This window comes from Plectropomus leopardus, chromosome 21 (genome assembly GCF_026936395.1).
Source record: "Plectropomus leopardus strain MGB_pleo_1.0 chromosome 21, ASM2693639v1, whole genome shotgun sequence".
NCBI classification, from domain to species: domain Eukaryota; kingdom Metazoa; phylum Chordata; class Actinopteri; order Perciformes; family Serranidae; genus Plectropomus; species Plectropomus leopardus.
Window position 1 is genome coordinate 25,793,712 of NC_142196.1, and position 21,889 is coordinate 25,815,600.

The following is a 21,889-nucleotide window of genomic DNA, read 5'->3' on the forward strand; positions in this document are numbered from 1 at the left end:
CAAAATGTCCAAAAAACATCACAAAGTAAATCTCAAGCCAAAGGAAGGTGCAACACAAAAAAGGAGACTGGGACGAGGACGTTAACACCATGTGGGCAGTGATGTCTTTTCTGACTGACATTAAACGGTCAGCGCTACGAGCCGCTTCGGTTGCGTTGTAATCGATGTATCGCTGTGCAGTGAGGCGGGCTGAGCCTATAAATGGATCCTGGTCCTGTTGGCTCGTTCCTGCATCTGCAACATCTGGCCTCAATCTGCTCCTACGCCCCGCCGTCCCCTCCAGGGAGACGCACTCCGCTTAGGTTTCACTCTGCTACGCCTGCAAGGGCCTGCTGGGGGTAACGCACACTGTAAACTGTGTGTGTGTGTGTGATAAAGAGCACAGCGAGTATGTGAGGGTCAGCACAGACGATGAGAGCATCCTCGTGCAAGCTGCAGAGACTTCCTCGAGCCTTATTCCAAAAAACAGTCCCTGAGATGAATCTTAACCTTCTGAGGACGAGCTTTTCGTCCAAAAACGACCTTAAAGTCTCCACAAAGTGAGCTGATTGTCGTCCCCACGTTGTGATTAATGTGGGCTGCAAACACACACTCTGAGTGTATTTCTGAACGGCGGCCAAGTTTTGATAGGGATACGAAGACGAGAGCTGACCGACTCCCCCGCAAAGCCGACCCCCTCCCTCCTCAGTCGCCTTCCAAACTTTGTCTCCCACTCCCCGCTCCCTCTTTGTGTCTGTCTGCCTCTTTATTCATCGTCTTTGTCTGCTCTTTCCTGTCTTTCATTTGCCATTTCACGTCCATCTCTTCCCATTTGTCCCCCGTTTGTCCTCTCTGCGTCTCCGCCTCTCTCGCTGCATCGTCCATAAGGACACAGTGTGGCTAAAACATTTTGCACAATGTCTGTATGATTATGGACGCCCATTCTGCAAGTAAAACAAAACAAAAAAGGAAGGGGGAACACTAAGCCCTGTGACGAAAAAAAGATCCTGTAAGTTATTACATGAACCCCAAAAAAATGGGAGGATGAAAAGCAACTTAACAAGAAATGGCCCAAAAATAAGCAAGAAATCTGTAAAAACGTACAGGAAAATTACCTAAAAATGAGCAAATAAAAAAGAAAAAGAAAAGAAAGTAAATAACCAAGAAAGTGCTTTTTTCTGTAACATAATTTTAAATATATATGTAAGAAAATAAAACCTACAATTTTCTGGACATTTTCCCTCATTTTTTAAATAATATAGCATTTCAGATTTGACATTTCTAGCCAAGTTGCTGCTTATATTCTTTTCATGTTTCTGGAAGAAATCAAACCAATTTTCTCAGGTTTCAGAGGTTTAAATGCTTTTGAGAGGCGTCTGACTGCAGCAGAAGAAAACTGATATCGATCCAAGTGTTAAAGGCGTACAAACCTGATCAAATATAACGAGTTTGTATCGTAAAATAATGAATTAGTGTCTGAAAACAATGACAAGTAACAGAGATACTCATTAACTAGAGATAACAAGTCATTATTTGGAGATACTAAATCACTGTTGTGAGAATGTTTCTTATTATTTTGAGACACAAATTCATTGTTTTGAGAAAGTTTCTCATTAATTTGGGATACTAAGTCATTATTTTAAAAATACACCATCTTTTCATCACAGCGTCACTTCCCTCTGCCTCCCTGCCCGTCACTCATCTCGCACCTCTGTTCTGTTTGCTGTTGTCTTTTCTGCGTTACATGTTTCTATTCTACTGTGTAAAGCGTCTTTGGGTATCATGACAGGTGCTACATAAATCTAAGATATTATTATTATTAATAAACTAGAATTACCACCTCGCTGTTGTATGTCTCAGAGAGCCAGTAGGCGACATTTGTGTGAAATTATGTCGAGATAAGCATATGGATTCCTGAGTTATGGCCGAAAACAGGTTATGTGAGGTCGCAGTGACCTTTGACCTGCTAATTCTAATCACTTCAAGTCCAAGTGGACGTTTGTGCCAAATTTGAATAAATTCCCTCAAGATGTTCTTAATATATCGCAATCACGAAATGAGACGATTGCAGAGTCACAGTAACTTTTGACCACAAAACCCAAACGTTTCATCCTCAAATCAAAGAGGATGTTTGTGCCAAATCTAAAGAAATTCCCTCAGGGCGTTCCTGATACTGCATTCAAGAGAAAGCAATGGATAAGGTCACAGTGACCTTGACCTCTGACCACAAAGTTCTTATCAGTTCATCCGTGATTTGACGTGGATGTTTGTGCCAAATTTTTAAAAAAATTCCTTGAAGGTGTTCTTAAGATATCGCGTTCTCGAGGATGAGACAGGTGGAGGAAAAACCTATTAAGAGACTGTCAAAGGATAAAATAACCTGTTTTTGGGTAAAATTAAAGCAAATTAAAATAACAACAAATAAAGGTGTTTCATCAAATTGCCGCAGTAATAATATTGATCCCAATTCTGCCATCATCAAGCTCCAACTGTGTGTCATCTTCAATGATTTATTGCCTACAAGGGAAAATAAATCCAGAGATATTAAAACAAGAGATTTTAGGGTATAAAATCATCTCACAGCGTGTTTTGTGATTATGTTTTTTTGGTCCGTTCACATTTGCATTTCTGTGGTTTCTGATATTTGGCTTTATAAATAAAACTGAAGTGAATTTACTGAACCCTGTCTTTAATATCTTTAATTTCTGATTGGTTCATCTAAACCTCCGATTTCAAAGATTTTTAACCAGATAGCACTGATTTTAAATTCTGTCGACAAAGCCAGAAGATAAAGGTGAATTAGAGGATGCAGGTCAGCGAGTTAATTTAACGAGCTTGTTTTCTCGTCACTGACTGACGCGGGACTCGAGTTACCGCCTTGTTTTGATGGTTTAAGGGTCAACGCTGTGACTCAGAGTGAAAAACTGGGTGGCAAAAGTTTTGTGTTTCTTATTGACAACTCATCATGTAAATTTCTCTCCAAAACACTTAATTCGTCAACAGGGTGGCAGGCGGCGATGTTTAATGAAGGACAACATCATGTCTTTATTACGCAGACGGATAAAAAGCTGTAAAAAACAAACTCAAAACACCAAAGAGTCCACTCGAACACATATTTGTGTCCTTAAAAGCCCTTTTCTCACAGGTGGAGTATGGGATAAGATAAATGTGGAGAGAACTGGGACTGTAGTATACATGAGGTACCAGAGTGCATAAAGCCGCATCAAATTAGAGCTTGTTTATCCAAAAAAAGTCCCAAAATCCTAGAAATGTCCTCAAGCTCTTAAAATGTTTTCCTAAAATTTCTAGAAACGCCCTAAAATCTTAGAAATGTAGTTAAATCCTAGAAATGTCTTAAATCCTGGAAATGTCCTTAATTTCTAAAAATGGCATTAAATCTTACAAATGTCCAAAAATTCTAGAAAGGGCCTCAAATGCTAGAAACACCCAAAAGTCAGACAAATGTCCTCAATTCCTTAAAATGTCCTTAATACCTAAAAGAGTCCTAAGTCCTAGAAATGTCCTAAAATCCTAGAAACGTCTTAAATCCTAGGAACATGTATGGGGCCGCTGTGACCGGCCCCTGGCCTCCTGTCATTTTGCAAAAATGGCCCCCACGCAGAGCAGGTTGAGCATCACTGGTTTAGAGATTCCTTAAGACTGAGATAAGGGGAAAACTTTGAATACTTTTGTGAACATTTCCATTTAAGGAGAAGACTTAAGGGGGGTTTGTGCAACTTTAAGTCATTTTATGGGGTCCTCAGTTCATACTTTATGGAAACTCTTCTGGAAATGTTTGTTAAAATTTTTATCTTAATAACTTGGTATCTCGGCTACATGAGTCAGCATGCCGTAGCAAATAAGCCAAAACAAAAAAGCTTAATTTATGGTTTATCCCCAGAAAACACCCCTTAGTGACAGAGCTTAAATCCCAAATGTGCTCTTCAGCGATGCAGAGTATTTAAATCATTAATATAAATGATTAAAACTTTAATTTATGTGAGTTTAAACTCTATATGATGGTGATAAAAGCCATGTACGTGCCAAAATTCAGCTGCTGTGCCACTCTGTGCATGTTTTTAAACATTATCTGACATCATATTCTGATGTTAAAGGTGTTTTTCTCCCTGTAAAGCCCAACACAAAGATCTGCTGCAAAGATACGAGCGTTCACAATAAACTTTAAGGCTATCTGTGTTTTTCCAGCACAGAAATGAAACAATAATCTCACCAGGAGAAATTCAAAGAGGGAAAATAGCTCTTGTTCTCCGGACCGGCCCCGCCTCCTCCTCCTCCTCCTCCTCCTCCTGCATGCAGGGGACTGGGAGGGAGGGTAGAAGTTAAGGAGTCAGCTCTCTGCCATTGTTCTTGTTCTGGAAGTCTGAGAACGGGACGGGACGGCGCTGGTCGGGTACCGGACGGCGGTCTGTCGTTATGACGGGCTCCGGTCCGAAGCTCGGGGTGCTTCTGCTGCTGGCGGTGCTGCTGCAGACTGTGGTTGTCACCATCACCGTGCTGCACTTTACCACGGCTCTCAACTCGGTAAGGACAAAAGTGGAGGTTTTGGGGTGAAAGAACCGGAGACGCGCGGAGGCTTTTACGCATCGTCGCGCAGCGCGCACCGCGAAGTTATTCCGCTTTTGAACGCAGCTTTGAGAAAACTTTCTGCTGACCTTGAACGCTACACTGTAACTTCTATAAACTTGAATGCGCAATTTATTGCTGACAGTTTTGGGGGGAGTTCGTTTTAATGCGCTCTAGTTCTGCCGTTGCGCTCCAGAGCACAAATACGCCAGATTTCTTTTTCTTTTTGCGCACTATGAAATACAGGCCACATATATTTGCTTTAGCAGAAAAATAGAGAAAATGTGCACGATGCAGCTTCATGCATTTTGCTATTCTCTGCATTTGCAAACACAGAAAAAGAGGTCAAGGAAGTAAAGAGCTCTGGCAGCTGCAGAGGTGGCCTGTGCAGCTATTTTTATGATTAGCTGTGATTATCAGGAAGAGTTGTGTGTGTGTGTGTGTGTGTGTGCGTGCGTGTGCGCAGGACTCACTCTGCTTGTTTTGGTGAAGCCGGAGTCCTTTGGTTACCTGGATCCAGTCCAGCTCAGCTCTCAGTCTGTGTTTACAGGAATTAATCATTAAACCAGATGAGACGCAGGAGGAAATGAAACCTAATCAAATGACAAGCAAGAAATTATGTTGACTCAGGGTTTCAAGCAAAATTTTACACAATGATTATTAAGGTGTAAAAGTTGGATTATGCCCAATTTTTCTCCAAACAAAGCACCTAATTATTATACAGATGTATGTCTTAATGTAGAGCAACATCACTTTTCATATGCAAAAAAAAAAAAAACAATGAGCAACTTGGCAAATGTTCCAGAAATTGCGAAAATTTAGTAAATTTCAAAAATAATTTGAAAAAAAGGTAGTAAAAAAAGATACTTGCATATTTAAAAATATGTTACAGAATTATTATAATTATTTAATCACTTTTTCCAAATGTTTGCCTTTTTTTTAAAAATTCTAATTTTCAGGTCATTTTCTTGTGCTTTTTACAAATTTCTTGCTATTTTTATGTCACTTCTTCCTTTGTTCCTCATTGTCTTATTCCCATGTTTTTTGCTTGGGTTTCTAAGAGTTAAATAAGTCAATAAAAGTCACTTCAAACAAAGAGGATACCTTCCTCAGGTGTGTCTGAAGAGAAATTAAAAGAGATGTTCGTTCTAATCGTTCGATGCCGTTCTTGACATTTCCACTCTGCTGCAGATGAAGGAGACGTTCGCCAGGAGCAGCGTTTCCTGTCTGACAGGCGCCGACCTGCAGAGCATCACGGCTGTTCGGGGGGATCCGTGCTGGCAGGTCACTCAGCAGCTTCACCTGCTCATAGAGAAGGTACTGTGAGGCGACAACAACCCCCAAACACTCCAAAACACACAAGTAAAATCTCAAAATCTGATAAAAACTCTCACTTTAAAGCTGAAACCAGTATGACTTCACTGCCCAACAGCACAGAATGACCTTCACATATCAGTATTTGTTGATCAGTGATGATTATTTGGCCAGCTGCTGAGATTTTTGGCTTTCAGAGCTCAATTTTTTTTTCTCCTTCGGTCTGCTGTGGATCAAAAAATCCCCACCCACTGGAGTTTGGAGACATTACTAATCCCCCCCACACTTAAGCTGCAAAGGCCAACAAAGAAAATAATAAATCAGCTTTTAATGTTATCATTATTATTATTACACGGTCTATTATTGATGGTGCTTTTTACAGCTGGGAGTTTTCCACTGATGATTACATTTGAGTTGAGGTTTTCTCACATGTAAAGGGACTTTTTCAACCTGGACCTGATTTTCCCATGTTTCTGTGTCTAAGTGAGTAAAGGAGACTGCGATTTTTAAAACTGGTCCAATATTGAGGAGACAGCTGCAGCTGAGAGCCACGAAACCGGCTGCAATGTAACCACTCCGGGCACGTTTGCACCGTCACTGTACATCCACTTTGCCTCGGATTGTTATTCGTAGTGTCTGGCAACATTATGGAAGATTTCTACAGAGAAAGATCTTTTTGTGTAACCAGAAACAGCCGAGAAATCACCATCGTCAAACCCACCAAACTCCATTTAAATAAACACTCATTTTATCAGCGTAAAAGACACTTCATTCAAAGTCAGCAGAAACAAAATACAACTCACAAAAGCCACCATTATTTGTTTTTCCATTATTCCGACAACCACCAACTCTGATTTGGTTGAAATAAACTCTTAATTCACCCAGTTAGATGCAACAATATGCTGGATTTACAAACGCTAAAGTTACTGTTTATTTAAATGGAGTCTGGTGGGTTTGAAGATAGTGATTTCGGGGATTTTTCTGGTTAAACAAAAAGGATCTTACTCTTGAACAAAAAATGTCTATTTCTGTAGGATCATTTTGTTATTGTTGTCAGGATTTTAGAAAACTAATCTCAGCCTGTCAGTAGCAAAAACAAACGCTTTTAGTGGACTTAACACTTTGAAACCTGGATCTCTTTTCTTGTGCCGCGTTCAGACACCTTGAACAGTATTAAAACCTTTGAAACCTTTAAAACTTTGAGCAATCTGGTGAGATTTCTTTCATAACATGGATAAAAACAGCAATGAAAAACTTGGTAAGAAATGGTCCACAATTTGCAAGAAATTAGTTGATTTAAAAAAATATCTATATATTTAAAAAAAAAAAAAAAAGTCTAGGGGAAAAAGGAAAAAAGATAATATGTAAAAGCTAATTATCATGATTACATATTTAAAAATATGGAAGAGAATTATTATTATTATTTATTGCGGGTCACTTACATATTTTTCATTTTATTCATTTATTTTACAAATTTTCAAGTAATATATGTATTTTTTAAAACTTTTTAATAATTTCTTGTTAATTTTATGTCTTTTCTTCTTTTGTTGCTCATTGCCGTCTTCCTATATTTTGGAAAGAAATCAAGCCAATTTGTTTATTTTTCAAAGAGTTACACTGACGCTGCAAACACGCCCGGAGTGGTTACACTGCAGCACAACGCGCTCTCGCCTAATAGTGGACCACTTCAAAAAAAAAAAAAAAAGAAAGTTGTCCCCCTAAGTCATTTAGACAGAAAAACATGGGAATATTACGTCCAAAAAAGTCAATAACAGTAATTAGTTGATCACAGCTAATGTTTAGGTAAACAATCAATTGTTCCAGTTTTTATTAACAGCAAAAATGCCACAAATTCTCGGTCAACTCTCTCAAATGTGAGTGTTTGAAGTAGTAAAGACTTTATATCACTTTTTTCACATATGCAGCAGTAGACCTGGAAACACACTTTGATGTGTAAAATTGTTGTAACTCCCCTTAAATCTTACTTTCTATCCTTTTAAGTTCTTGTGCCTGATAAAACACATGTATTCTCTTGCATCATATAAGCAAGACGTGGCAGTACATCATTTCTTTTTGACATCAAGAAGTTGCACCATGTGAAACTGCTTAAAACTGGATGGGTACTGTGCAGTGGAAAGATTATTTTTCATTCTGACAGAGGAGTGTTGTTCACATTCCTGTCTGCAGAAAAGGTGAATTTCTGCACATGTAACAAGGAAAAAGGTGTGCAGAAGCTCAGCGTTTCTCCTCATCGCCTCACTGTTGCACTGACAGACATGTTCGGTCATTCCCGTGAACGCACGCTACAGTTTATTTTGACCGCAGTGCGTTACTTTGTGGAGGGGACCATGCGCGGAACAGGTCGAATAATGTGGGTCAACTTTACAAAATGAAGAAAATATAATTACATTTTATGTCAACTTAATTTGATTTAAAGTATGCATAAATTTAAACTCATAGTTACATTTTCTAACATCTTTCATTGGTTTTCTACATTTTTGTCAGATTTTAAATTGTACCCTTCAAACACTTCATTTCATGCATTTTGATGATTTTTTATCCTCCAATTTGTGCATTTTCTGCATCAATTAATGGAAATCTACACCTGCATGTAAGTGCATTATTAGTTAATAAATGAAGTTATTATTATATTATCATTATTGTTATTATTCGGGGCTTCCTGTGTTGCTGATATCTGAACATTAGCAGGAGAAGAAAAAAATGCTGAAATGATCCGAATCACTGTCTGCGGACGCACAATGAGCTCCTTCATAGCTGGAGATGTGATGTGATCCTGTGTGGTTTAATCAGCGCAGGAATGTGTTCACCTGCCCTGCTCTCTCTCTCTCTCTCTCTCTCACACACACACACACACACACACACACACACACAGAGACACACACACACACACACACACACACACACACACACACACACACACAACGTATTCTTTTTCCTTTGCTTGCTATTTGTGCGTATTGTTTGTTTTCGTTCCCCTCTCCTCCGACTGACTTTGCTGCTCTCTTGAAAAACACACGCCGGGTATTTTCTGACTCAGCTGCTTGATTAAATTTAGTTCCGAATATAAACACGTATCCGGGACAGTCTGAGCTCGGACATCAGGATTCTGCTTTTAACTCGGGACGCAGAGTGAAAGCACATTTACGGCTACCACGGAGTTAAAAATGACTTTTTCTCATCTTGTGTTCTGCTTTTATTCATCTCCAGATATCTGCACGGACACATTTCCCACGACTTTACCTAAACGTGTTTCATTGAGCCAACTTATTGTTAGACAAATGAAGTAGGAATTTTAGTGAAAAACACCCTGATTTTAAGTTGCTGGCAGCTGTCAGAAATTGGATAAGCATGCAGAGAGATTTTGTCAAGGATTCATGTATATTTTTATCAAAACATTTCCAAGGCGTTTAGGCAAATTTTAAAGATAAAACAGTCTCTGAAACAACCATCTATACTCCTTATCATCATTTTTTAATTTCTATATAATAGCTTTTTTTTTTTAAACATAATATTCTAAAAAAAATATGAAGAGATTAGAACTGAATATTTGAATACGACAACAGGACTGTGGTTCAAATAATTTTTCCAGGAATGGGGAGGGACTTTTTAAAAACAAATTTACATACACATAAAATAACATAACATAACATACAACTTAAAATGGCTGTATTTCGCATTTACTTTACTGGCGTGTTTTTTTTTTGGTTTTTTTTTGGCCCTTTTTAATGAAACCGTTTGGCGTTCTTGTGTTCTCTAAAATTCAGATGATTTTTTAAAATAGAAAATTTTGTCAATTTTTTTTTGTAATTTTTGGCAATTTTTAAGGGGAAAAAATAGTAATTTTTGTTTTTATTCTTTAGAATTTTTAAATGAATTTATAAGGCAGAGTTTTGGAGATTCTTTTTGTTCACTGACATTTTTTGGTGACATTTAAAGAAAGCATGTTCTCCAAACCTGAAGGTTTTAAAAATCACCAAAAATTGCACCATTTATTAGTCAGAAACTATAAAAATGAAAAAATATTGTTAGATTTTCACATTTCTGACAGTCCTTGAACACATCATGTGTTATTACACAGGTTTGTGAAATTAAATTCATGATTTTCCCAAAATTTTCAGAGTATATTTCATTTTCCAAAACTTTTCCAGGCCTGGAGATTTCAAAGATTTCTTTTCCAAGTTTTTCATGAGTGTACAAACGCTGTTTGACCTTGTGCTTGCTGAAGCGCTTCCTTTTATACGTCAGCAGCATCTTGTATTTGGGGGGCAGAAAAATAAATTGTCTCAGATAAAACCTGCAGATCTTCCTTTAAATTTCATCCTGTTAAATTTTAGTAAATCCTGAGTAATTACAGACGTCTTTCACCCATAAATTCTGTCTCCCGCTGACAGCCTGCGAGTAAATTCAGCTCATAAATGAGTTGTTTTCTTTCACCTTCGTCTCAGTTGTTGCTGAAGCTGTAAAAATATTTTTAAAAGGGGAAACCATTAACCTCCGTAACCCTTACTGGCAACCAGCAGGAGCCACGGTGATACTGGGAGACTTCTCTGCTTCTGAACAAAGACTGTTTATTACAGTTCAACTTTAAAATGACCATAAAATCTATTTAAACGTTGTTTGTCTTTTCTCTAAAGCTTTCCGAAGGTGCCTCTTTTCATCGTGTTTTTTTCTTTTATGTTTTTTGCAAACACGCTGGTATAAACACATCCAGAATCCACTAAAGCCCAGAAAATCGTTTTCATCAGTTTGGCAGTGGTTGCATCTTTTGTTTCAGCCAAGCGGTCGTGTGAAGGAACGTAAAACACGAGGAGCTGGGAGAGAGGTCGATTACCAGAGAGGGATCAGTTTCAGACGTGAACACGAAGGCTCCTTTTTTATTCCTGATCCGCATGTCAGCACGAGTTCGGGGTTAAAGTCAAACAAAGAGCTGCTGGACACAGAGTCCCTGCACAAAAAGCATGGAATTACATTTTTAGGAATTTCCAGGTCTGGGTTAACTTTTTTAAGCATCAAACACTTAATTTCCTGCATTCTTGTAAATTTTTATGCAGCAGTTTATGGTGGAAATGTCTTTTTTATGTTACGGTAAACACAAAAATTCAAAGTATAAAAGTATAATAAAATATAATGCAGTGAGGGTTGCTTTCAAATATGTACGCTCCCATAGTGGTGAAATGTAACTAAGTACATTTACTGAAGTACTGCACAGTACAAATTTGAGGTACTTTTTATTTTACTTGTGTATTTTCTTATTATGCCACTTTATACTTTTACTCCATTAAATTTCAGAAGAAAATATTATACTTATTCCTGCACTACTTGTATCTAAATGCTTTAGTTACTCATCAAATTAAGATTTTTGCATAAAAGCTTACCAAGAGGTTATAAAGTATGATATTTAGTAATAAATTCATTTACCCAACAGTTTTTAAAAGTACAGCTGCGATGATCAGTTGATTAATTAATAAATTAATGAGTCGATGGACAGAAAAATCATTGCATAAACTGTTTTGATAAACATTTTAGTTTTTGGGTTTTTTTCTCATTGTTTTAAAATAAGTTTGAGGTTTTGGGGGGATGTTTTTTTAAATCATTTAAAATGTTGTGGGGTGGTTTTTATTTATTTTTTATAATTTTGATGGTTCTTGGGGGTGTTTTTTTCTTTTTTAAATAATTTTGAGTTTTTTGTGGGGTAATTTCTTGCTAAATTTTGGGCCACTTCTTCTTAAGTTGCTCATTGCCTCTTTCTCGTGTTTTTGAAATAAACCATCAATGTGCTCAAGTTTCAAAGGGTTAACAGTTGGATTTAAAAACAACTTATTCGCACTATAAACATCCAGCTATGTGTGCTCAGATGTCAAATGTGGTCTGAAAAGAAAAAACACAAAAAAAAAGACAAGTTTGGGATTTTGAGTCTTGAAAAGTTTGGAGTTTTGAAATGCAGAATGCGTAGGACCCCTGCAGAACACAGAGTGTAATTACGTTGATTTAATTTATAAATGAAGTTTTGGGTTGATGTTTTTTGGGGTTTAATAAAGTTTTCTGCCGTTCTTCCTGCAGTCTCTGTCTCAGCGTTACCAGAAGCAGATTTCGTCGGCCGTCAGAGGTGAGAAAACTGAACCGTATGTTGAGCATTGATGCATCTTTAGACGACCTGTTTCCGTTTAGGATTCTGACGCAGTTTACTTCAACAGATAACAGACCAACGTCCCTCAAACATTTGCACGCTGTGGTTTGTTTACACGTGTTATTTATTCGCTGACAGATTTTTGAACCTTTTCATTCCTTTTTTCCCACGTTAGACGAGGTTTCTCGGGTGCTGCCCTCACTGGTGATGGTGGACAGAGCTTCAACTCGCCCTAAAGTCGCGGCCCATGTCACGGGAAGCTTTGTGCCCAAACTGGAGCGAGACGGAGGAGGTGAGTCCGGCAGAAATCAACTGTCTCAATTTATCAAAGTCTTGTCTGTGGTTTAATTTAAAATTTATTTATTTATTTTTAGCTATTTTTAACTACAGACTGAAATCTAAATAAATGGGACTGAAATTTTTTCTCAAATATTTTACTACAAATCTCGCAAATTTGTAAGAAATTAGTAAAACAACAGATAATAAAAAAAAAAAAATAGAAATATGGTCCAAAAAAAGCTTAAAATTGTAATAATTCTGTAGAATAATATAAATATCTAATTATGATAATAAGATTAACTTCTGTGAAAATGTTCATTAGCTTCTTTAAAAATAATTTTCCTACTCTATTAATTTCTTGCAATTTACAGGACTTTTCTTGCCAAGTTGCCTTTTCCCCACGTGACTAAAATTTCAAAAAAATCGCTCCAATTTTCACAGAGTTCAGTTTTAACAACTTGTGAAAGGAGGAGAAGTGATGTCAATCAAGGTTTCAAGGGGTTAAATAAAAGATAAATATACAAAAATAAAATCTTTACTTTCTTGGTGGAAATCAGCTTTTACATCAAATCTTCACTTTCTAGTTTTGTGGTTTTATTCTGATTGTGTTTGTTTGTTTTCTACAGCTCCGGTCTCCGCCGGGCGCCGAGTTCAGGGCCAGAAGATCTCGTGGTGGGAGGGCCAGAAGGGGCTGGCGTTCCTCCAGGACGTCCAGCTGGTGGACGGGGAGCTGGTGGTGCCGCAGCCCGGCCTCTACTACGTCTACGCCCAGACGTACTTCAGACACACCCACTCCCTGGAGGAGGAGGGCGAGGACGGCGAGGAGGCGGAGGACAGAGGGAGACCCCTGCTGCAGTACGTCTATAAAAAGGTGATATATCCACTCTGATATTCATTCCTCCTGCTGCACAATGTCTCTTCAGTCTTTTCTGTTTCTGCTCCTCCACCCCTTTAGTTTTTAATTATTTGGCTCGACACGAATCTGACTCATCAGCTGCCATTTTATGGAGATTCTGACTCACCTCTTCTGTCACAAGTCATTATAACGATTATTTAAACTGCACCGTCCCTCACGAAGATTTATTTATAAAGTACCTAATATGCAGCCCAAAGTGCTTTAAAGGATAAACTGAAAAAGTCAAAAAGAAGATTAAAAAACAGAAATAAAAGATATATACTAAAAATTACAACAATAAAATGGTACAATTAATTTTTATTGTTTTAAAAAATAATAATATATTAAAAATCAAAAAATCAAAGAAAATGAAAAAAAAAGTAAAAATAAATACCAGGGATAAAAATTTAAAATCCTATGATTAAAACTTTCAAACTAAGGAAATCACTCTTAATTTACAGCCAAATTTAAAAACTAAGTATTTAATTCACTTTTTAAAATAGTGTTTAAATTGATTTATTTGGATCAAATAAACTTTGATTTTCTACCTAATTTACCTTTAATTTTACTGCCCAGTTTTAAAATCTCGTGTTTATTTTATATCCACTCCCGTCACTTTTCAATGAACTCTTTTGAAAACAAATTGGATAAATTCAGGTCAACAAAGGATATTTCACATAATTTTAAAGATGATTTGTGTAATTATTGTCGTTTTAATGTGGTATTGTTTTACGGTTTGGAGGATTTCAGAGGATTTAAACTTTTTCCTATAAATTTCAATAAAATTCTGCCAAGTCCATTTATATATATATATATATATATTTATATATATATATATATATATTATTAGATTTTTATTTTTTTCATTTTTTGGATTTGTTTTTATTTGATACCAGACAGTAGAGAATCAGACAGGAAACGTGTGCAGACAGTGAAGGTCGTCAGAGGTCACATTGAAACGTGGGACGTTGTGTTTACACAGTATGCAGCTCGACCGTGTTCAAATTAAATTTAATCTTTAAGTTTTTGTTGCACTGAACGCAGCAGACGGATGATTCACGGCAGATGAGAAACTCAGGAGGGTCTGACTAATCAGATCGTGTGACGAATGTAAATCCAGACAGCGAGTGTGTGTGTGTGTGTGTGTGTGTGTGTGTGTGTTCGCGCGTGCATTAAAGCAATTCTGTAGGATTAAAAAAAATGATTTAAAGATAAATTTAGTCATTTTTTCACATAAAAATGTATTATTTTGTTGTGAATTGTTTTCTGTTTGGTTTCTGTATACTGAGACAAAAAAGTGAAGTTTGGAGTCTTCACTGTTTTGTCACTTTAATTTTGTTTTTTTGTGCGTGCTAGTTGAGGTTCAGTTGACAATTATGTAGAGACAGATGTCCAAAAAAGAGCTTAAAAGTCAATTTCTGCAAAAAAAAACCCTGTTCAGTCCAGTTAGCAGCACATTAGCTGGGTATGATTGATTATTGATTATTACTGCACTATTTCTTATGTCTGAACTGTTAAATTTGCACTATTCATCCCATTTTCACAATAATAAGTCACTGCGTAACAGAAATAATCGCTCACTTTCCATTTATACTTGAAGCTGGAGCTTGTTTGTTCTCATATGTGCCTCCCTTAACTGTAATTTCATTACTTTTATTCTGTACTTACCTACTTTTTATACTTTTTCTATTCATCATTTTGTGGCTTCAACTGCACAACTGCCTTCTGACCGGTGACCTAAATTTGTCAGAAATTCATCTGGGCGTCATCTGGAGCAGTTGACGCGGCCGCAGTCTGCCCCGTAAACTGCTCTGCACATGACGCCAGATGAAGCTGATATTTTGTCTGATGCAAAAGTGAGTCATGATGCTTGAATACTGGGTCAAAACCAGGCTCCAAACACACAGCGTGCGCCAAGCCTACTGCTTATTAACAGGTTTTATGAGTCCAGCTGTTTTTGTGTCATAATGAAGATTAATTAAGGCATTTTGCGAGAATGTGTGCATTGATGAAAATCGATTACAGTTAGATTTTATCTTCGTTTTGACCATAAATGACGCCAACTAGTGATGCAACAACATCACTAGTAAATCAGTTATTTGACCGTCTGATACTGTTTGTGGAGTGTTTTGTTAACCCTGAAGGCTGAGCAAAAACATGGGAAGCAATCAAAGAAGAAATGACCCAAAAACTTTGTGAGAAATTAGTAAAAAGTACTTGAAAATGACTTAAAAAAAAACTGTAAAAAAAGAAAAAAAAACAAAAAAGTAAAAGACCTTGAAAAAGTGATTATATAAATAAAATAATTCTATAACATAATTTTTAATTTAATTATGATTACTATAGGTATAGTTTTTACCTACCGTTTTCTTTTTTCCTTAGCTTTTTAAAAATAATTTTATAAATCTAATAATTTCTTGCAATTTGTGGGAAACTTCTTACCAAGTTGCTCACTGCTTTTTTTCTCCATATTTTTGAAAGAAATCACTCTGTGCACCACGTATCGGCCCTCCCTGCTCCTTCACTCACCTCTCCGTCTCCCTCCAGGTGAGCTCCTACCCGGTCCCCATCCTGCTGATGAAGACGAGCCGAACCTCCTGCTGGTCCCGGGGCTCCCAGTTCTCTCTTCACTCCGCCCACCAGGGGGGGCTGTTCCCGCTCAGCACCGGCGACCGCCTGTTCGTCACGGTGACCAACGCCTCCGCTGTGGACATGGACGAGAAGAGCAGTTTCTTTGGGGCGTTTCTCATCAGCTAGACACTCCGATGTTGGGATCGCGTATCACGTTTTTAATTTTTTTGTTATGCACCTGCAGCCTCTTGACCCAAAAAACTGCGACAGCGGGTCATGGGGGAAGTGCATCTTTGTCTTTTAGGATCACAAGGCGAATGAAATTTAACAACACTGGTTTGATGTTTGGAGCAGAGACTGATGTGGAGTTGGGCTGCGTGCATGCGTGAGAGCCGGTCAGACTATTACAGTAAGTTAGGCTCAGACTCAACAGAGATTAGAGTTTACTAACATTTCTTTAAGGCAGAACCACCGCAAAGCTGTGTTTGCCTCCACAAAGTCATAGCTGTGGACGGAGGTAATACGCTTTCAAGTTGTCTGGTTGTCCGTCTGTCCAGTTCCTGTAAAAACAATATCTCAAAAACGCCTTGAAGGAATTTTATTCAAATTTGGCACAAACGTCCACTTGAACTAATTGGATTTTGTTGGTCAAAGTCAAGGATCGAGATCAGTGTGAACTTGTAAATGCAATATCTCACAAACACCTTGAGGGAGTTCTTCAAATTTGGCACAAACATCCATTTAGACTTAAAAAATGAAATAATTAGATTTTGGTACCTCATAAACAGCTTGAGGAAATTTCTTTAAATTTAGCGAAAACGTTCACTTGAATTCAGATAATCAGATGAACTAATTCGATTTTGGATGTCACAGTTAAAGTTTAGTGTGACCTTGCATCTGTCTCATTCTCGTGAACGCAAAATCTCACAAACAACTCGAGGGAATTTCTTAAAATTTGGCACAGACATCCATTTGAACTTAACGGTAAACGGATTAGATTTTGGTGCTTATAGCTTATTCTTGTAAAAGACAGTATCTCAAGAACTTCTGGAGGGCGTTAACTCAAATGTAGCACAAACATCCACTTGGGCTCAATAACAAATTGACTGTATTTTATAGGTCGAAGGTCAAATTCACCATGAACTTGCATCCGTGTCATTTTCATGAATATGATATCTCAAAAAGGCCTTGACCTAATTCCTTCAAATTTGGCACAAAAGTCAATTTATTCTCAATAATGAGCTGATTAGATTTCAGTGATCAAAGGTCATAGGTCAAGGTCAATATAACCTTGCATCCATCTCATTCCCGTGAACATGATAACTCCTGAACACCTTCGTGGAGTTGCTTCAAATTCAGCGCAAACGTCTGTAAGGACTCAAGAATGAAGTGATTCGAATTTGGTCAAAGTTTACTGTGACCTCATAAAACATGTTTTTGGCTATAACTCAGGAATTCATGCGCTAATTATGACAGAACTTCACACAAATATCTTACAGGGTAAAATTATGAAGTGATGACATTTTATAACCAAAGAGTCAAAGGTCAGCTTCACTGTGAAATCATAATGTTCAGCCAAAACACTTTCCTGGCTAGTACTCAACAGAATAACTCAGAACAGACGGGGAGACATCTGGTCAGATACTGAATTGGTGACACCAATTTTGAAACTGTGTCGATTGTAGAAATCCTGTGTGTGTTAAGCGTCTATGTTTTCACAGACATGGATGCAAACTTGAACTTAAACTTGACTGGTGTGTTCAGGCTACAGCTGTGAGGTGGTAACTCTAGTTTAAGGTAAATTTAAGAGTGAAGAGCGGCACATTTTCTGAATTCCAAAGTTTTAAAGTTTAATAACAGATGAAAGATGAAATTTTAGACAAAACATACTAAAAAAACATGGACCCTACATGATGCTGTTCTGCGCTGACATTCTGCACACAACAGCTGAATTCAGATGTGATTTGGCTCATTATATTTTTAACATTTTACTCTGACGCCTTGTTTCTAACTGGCTTTTTTCCTGTTGCTGGGATTCTTTTGATTTTTCCCACAGTAAATCCTTGGAGCAGTTGTGCACAAAAAAGCACATTTACAGGCGTTTGTCAGTGCTATAACCTCAAGCTATGGCGCCAAACATCATGCCATGTTTGAGGTCAACATGGTCGCTTTTCCAAACATTTTGAGGGTTACAAGCCTGAAGGGCTGTTGAATTCAGATTAAATTTAGATGTGATTTGCCTCGGTATATTCTTAACATTTTACTCCGATGGCTGAGTTAGAACTGGGTTTTTTTATCCTGTAACTGGGATTTTTTGGACTTTTCCCACAGTAAATCCTTGAAGCAGCTGTTTACAAAAAAGCACCATGACAGGCATTAGTTGGTGCTACAACCTCAAGCTATAGCAGACAAAATGACATGTTAAGGTCAATATGGTCACTTTATGGTCACTCTGAACATTTTGAGGGTGACAGGCCTGAAGGGCTATTTTTGTTTTTCTGATGGTTTATCATTTCCCTCTGAAAAGTGTTTTTGCAGTTTTCCTTCAGATGGTACATCGTAGATACGTGAAATTTTCAGCTGTGATTCGAAGTTTTGACCAATGTTGCTCCAGAAATAGGACCTGATGGGGGTGCTATAAGAAAACGTCAACTTTAGATCGTTCAATTTACACAAAACCTGCCTCATAAACCACTGAAGTTCACCTGCAAAATCTGGCCATAAATCAATGAGTTTGTCCAAACACATCACATTTTTAATTAATAATTTTCCAAACCCAAAATGGTTTAAAATGACCAATGGGGGGTAACGCCATTGCCGAAAAAGAGTGTAGCCAGGTCAAAATTTAGTTTTAAATGAATGAGTGTCTGTCTGATGGTCATAAATCCTTTTGGTTATCCTTCATGCAGGAGTGAGAAACTTTTAAAGGTCTCCATCGCTGCTGTCAATGTTTTTACAGCCCATGTTGCAGCTGTATTACTTTTTTTGTCATAATCTATCATAGCTAGATGCATTTTTAAAATTTAGACGTTGTCCTGAATGCAAAGCAGTACGTAAAACCGGCTCGTAACTCAACTCACAAATTCACAAACTCACCTATAACAGCTCACAGACTGTCCACATGCCAACCTGCAGCACCTGAAGGAAAGAAAAGTTGTACTTTAGACCTTTGGGTACTTTGCATATGTTACACTCAATCCATCTTATTGATTTTACAGCCTGCAGCGCAGTGATCTGCCTCAAAGAACTGTTTGTGCAAACCTCCAATCAGCTGAACATCAGTTAATATCTGAGTCCTTGGATGTGTGTTTGTGTAAAGATGTAAATATTGTGCTATATTTCATGTTTTTTATTTCCTGATAAGCCTGCAAATTCTGCAAAAATCTGGAGCTCTCCTCGAACTCTTCTTCTCGTTAATGTTCCCTCGGCGAGATGTTGAACATGTGGCTGGAAGCATTAACATCTGAGTCAATTTACCGATCGAGCGCTCCTGCTACCACTACTTGCAGACAGTTAGTTGAAAGCCATGTTGAAAGGTTAAACGCGGAAAATCACCACCTTTTGCTGCACGAGGTTTACAGTATCAATTTTAAAACACTGCTCCTTACAAATCTGGCTTTGTGTTGTGTTTCTGTTGGCAGAAGCACCACGGCCTCTCATTCTGCTGCTGGCTCGTCCATCATAACCGTTCTCCAAATGGCGCATTAAACGCTAAACGGCTGGTATTCTTGGGCATTCATGTCATGCGGGATTAGCTGCAGATGTGACCTACAGACTTGGAAAACAATCGTGCACAACAATATCCTAATGGTAGAAATGTGTTGGGTTTTTCCGCTTTAGCTCCTTTGTTTTCCGTGTAAAGTCTTGAACTGTTTGTAATGACCACTGCAGTAAATCCTCAGACGCTCAAGGACATATAGACCAAAATGATCGGTTATATTTGACCGATAGAGTGCAGGATGAATCAGTGAATTTAAGCGATTGAGGGTTCCTTTGTGATTTAGGAAATGTTTTCTTGGACTCAAAGCTGAATCTTGTGACCTTCATCAGCTGAGAGATTTCTGATATACATCTGAAACTGCCTGTCTCATCGGTTTCATGGAGGCCGAGCGCTTTCATACTGAGGGCCGCCTCCGGGATCCTCGCATGACGAGTAGGGAAAGCGCCAACGGCTGATGAAGACCATGAGATGTGGCTCAAAGCTCCAGAAAAAAAATCTCTAGAATACTTAGACATAATGATCATTTGTATATCAGTTAATTTAAACTCTGGAAGAAAACAGAGTTTTTCTCACATACCTCCACAGTGAACCAAGAATCCAAAAAATTTAGATAACTTTCGATCATCTGAAGTCAAAGGGGTTAAGTGCTCAAACAGACATGAGTTTCTGACGGGGAACTGAACCGAAACTGAAGTGAAGCGTCTCTTTGCTCTCTTCAGTGCCAGACATGAACAAAAACAGTCATTTTACATCACTAAAAACAGGAGCTGCTGTTCAACCGCTGCCTCGATCCGTTAGTTTGTGTTATTGTGACTTTGATGACGCCGAACTAACGCTTTAAAACACCAAAGTCACACAATATATTTTTTAACAAAACATGGGGAAAAAGACAATGAAGCAATCTGGTGGGAAATGTTCCACAAATGTAAAGAAATTTGATTTATTTTTTAAAAGCGAAGAAAAAAGAAAAAAGCTAGAGAAGCATTTTACCTACGTCATTTCCTTTTTTGTTTTTTCAACTGTTTTTCTTTTTTATTCTAATTTTCAGGTTATAATCTTGTGCTTTTTTACTAATTTCTTGCTCATTTTCGGGATATTTCTTCTTTCATTGCTCATTGCCGTCTATAAATTTTTTAAATACTCAAGCCAATTTGCTCAGGTTTCAAAGGGTTAAATTCACTGATTCATCCAAGTCTATCTGAGAAAAAGCAAAAAAGAAGTCTTGAATTTCAGTAAGTTCTCTTTCCAGTATGGCATGAATGCAGCATTAAAACTGAAGCACTTCTGTAAATATCACAAGAGCTTTTTTAATTTCTTGTTTTCCAAACAAATGTATAGACTTTCTTCAAATGTTTTTGTTGGTATTCAAAGATTACAGTGGGAAATTTAAACTCCAGGACCAAATTTGATGTAAAATGTTGGTTTACAGTTGATATGTACAGAGCTTTATTTTGTACAGATATAAATCTGCAGATTTGAGTGGACTGATTGTGAGGTGGATGTTAACAGAGCTGTGTGTGTTTCTCCTTTGACATCTGATGAGTGAATCAGTAACCTGAGACGCTGATGTCGGTGCAGTCAGTACCTTTCAGTTCGTTTAACCTCCACGAACCGGAAACATCCACCTGCAGTCGCTCCTCTTTGTCAGCTCGACCTCCAACACCTGAAGAGACACAACTTCACACTAATCAGGTTGCAGACGATCAAACAGAATTAGATTTTTTCCACCAGAAAGACCAAAACTAAATGTGAATGTAAATAAGCAGGAGGCTTTGTTTGTAAATATGTGAAATAAAGACACTGTAAGAGGACGTTATGAAAGCTCTCATACTTCTGTGCACCATCAAACATCTTGCATTCATTTGGATGCCTGAGATTGTCTCCAGTTTTGTTATTGAGCGTCAGTTGATCCGTCATGCCAGGACGTCACCCTCAATTAAGACAAAATAAAACAGAAGTGCTGCGTGAAATGATGTTTGAAAATCTATAATCCCGTGACAAAAAAAAGAGCATACTGAAGGGTTCATACAAAATACAAAACTTTCCATGACTTTTCCGTGACTTTGAGGCAAAGTTTCAGGACCATAAACTCTCTGAAACAACTATCGACACTCATCATCTGCTCTTTTTGTTTGGCTGATTTTTTCTTAACATTTTTTAAAAATAAACATGCTTTTGTGGGTTTGGTAGGCATGGTTTCTTTAAAAAAATCACCCAAAATGACACAATTTATCGCAGCAAGACACAAAAAACAGAACAAAATACAACTTATCGTAAAAACTGCGATGCTCCTTGAACATGTGTTATTATACAAGTTTGCAAATTCCATGACTTTACAAGGTTTCTCAGAGATCTTTAAACCCTAAAACTACAAATGAAAACTGTAGTTTTAATCCAA

The 21,889-nt window shown here is 37.7% G+C and overlaps 1 protein-coding gene across 1 annotated transcript; it reads left to right on the plus strand.

The window, feature by feature from the left end:
- The first annotated feature begins 4,311 nt into the window (after nt 1–4,311).
- Nucleotides 4,312–21,302, plus strand: tnfsf10 (TNF superfamily member 10). Its single transcript, XM_042510793.2, has 6 exons — nt 4,312–4,521; nt 5,755–5,880; nt 11,959–12,004; nt 12,201–12,317; nt 12,931–13,175; nt 15,747–21,302. Exons 1-6 carry the CDS (start codon nt 4,414–4,416, stop codon nt 15,954–15,956), a joined length of 852 nt encoding a protein of 283 aa, XP_042366727.1. The 5' UTR covers nt 4,312–4,413; the 3' UTR covers nt 15,957–21,302.
- Nucleotides 21,303–21,889: the final 587 nt, after the last annotated feature.

Coding starts and splice junctions, on each gene's coding strand:
- tnfsf10 (XM_042510793.2), top strand. CDS start 4,414: ATGACGGGCTCCGGTCCGAAGCTCGGGGTGCTTCTGCTGCTGGCGGTG. Junction 5,881..11,958: donor TTCACCTGCTCATAGAGAAG/GTACTGTGAGGC, acceptor TTCTTCCTGCAG/TCTCTGTCTCAGCGTTACCA. Junction 12,318..12,930: donor ACTGGAGCGAGACGGAGGAG/GTGAGTCCGGCA, acceptor TGTTTTCTACAG/CTCCGGTCTCCGCCGGGCGC.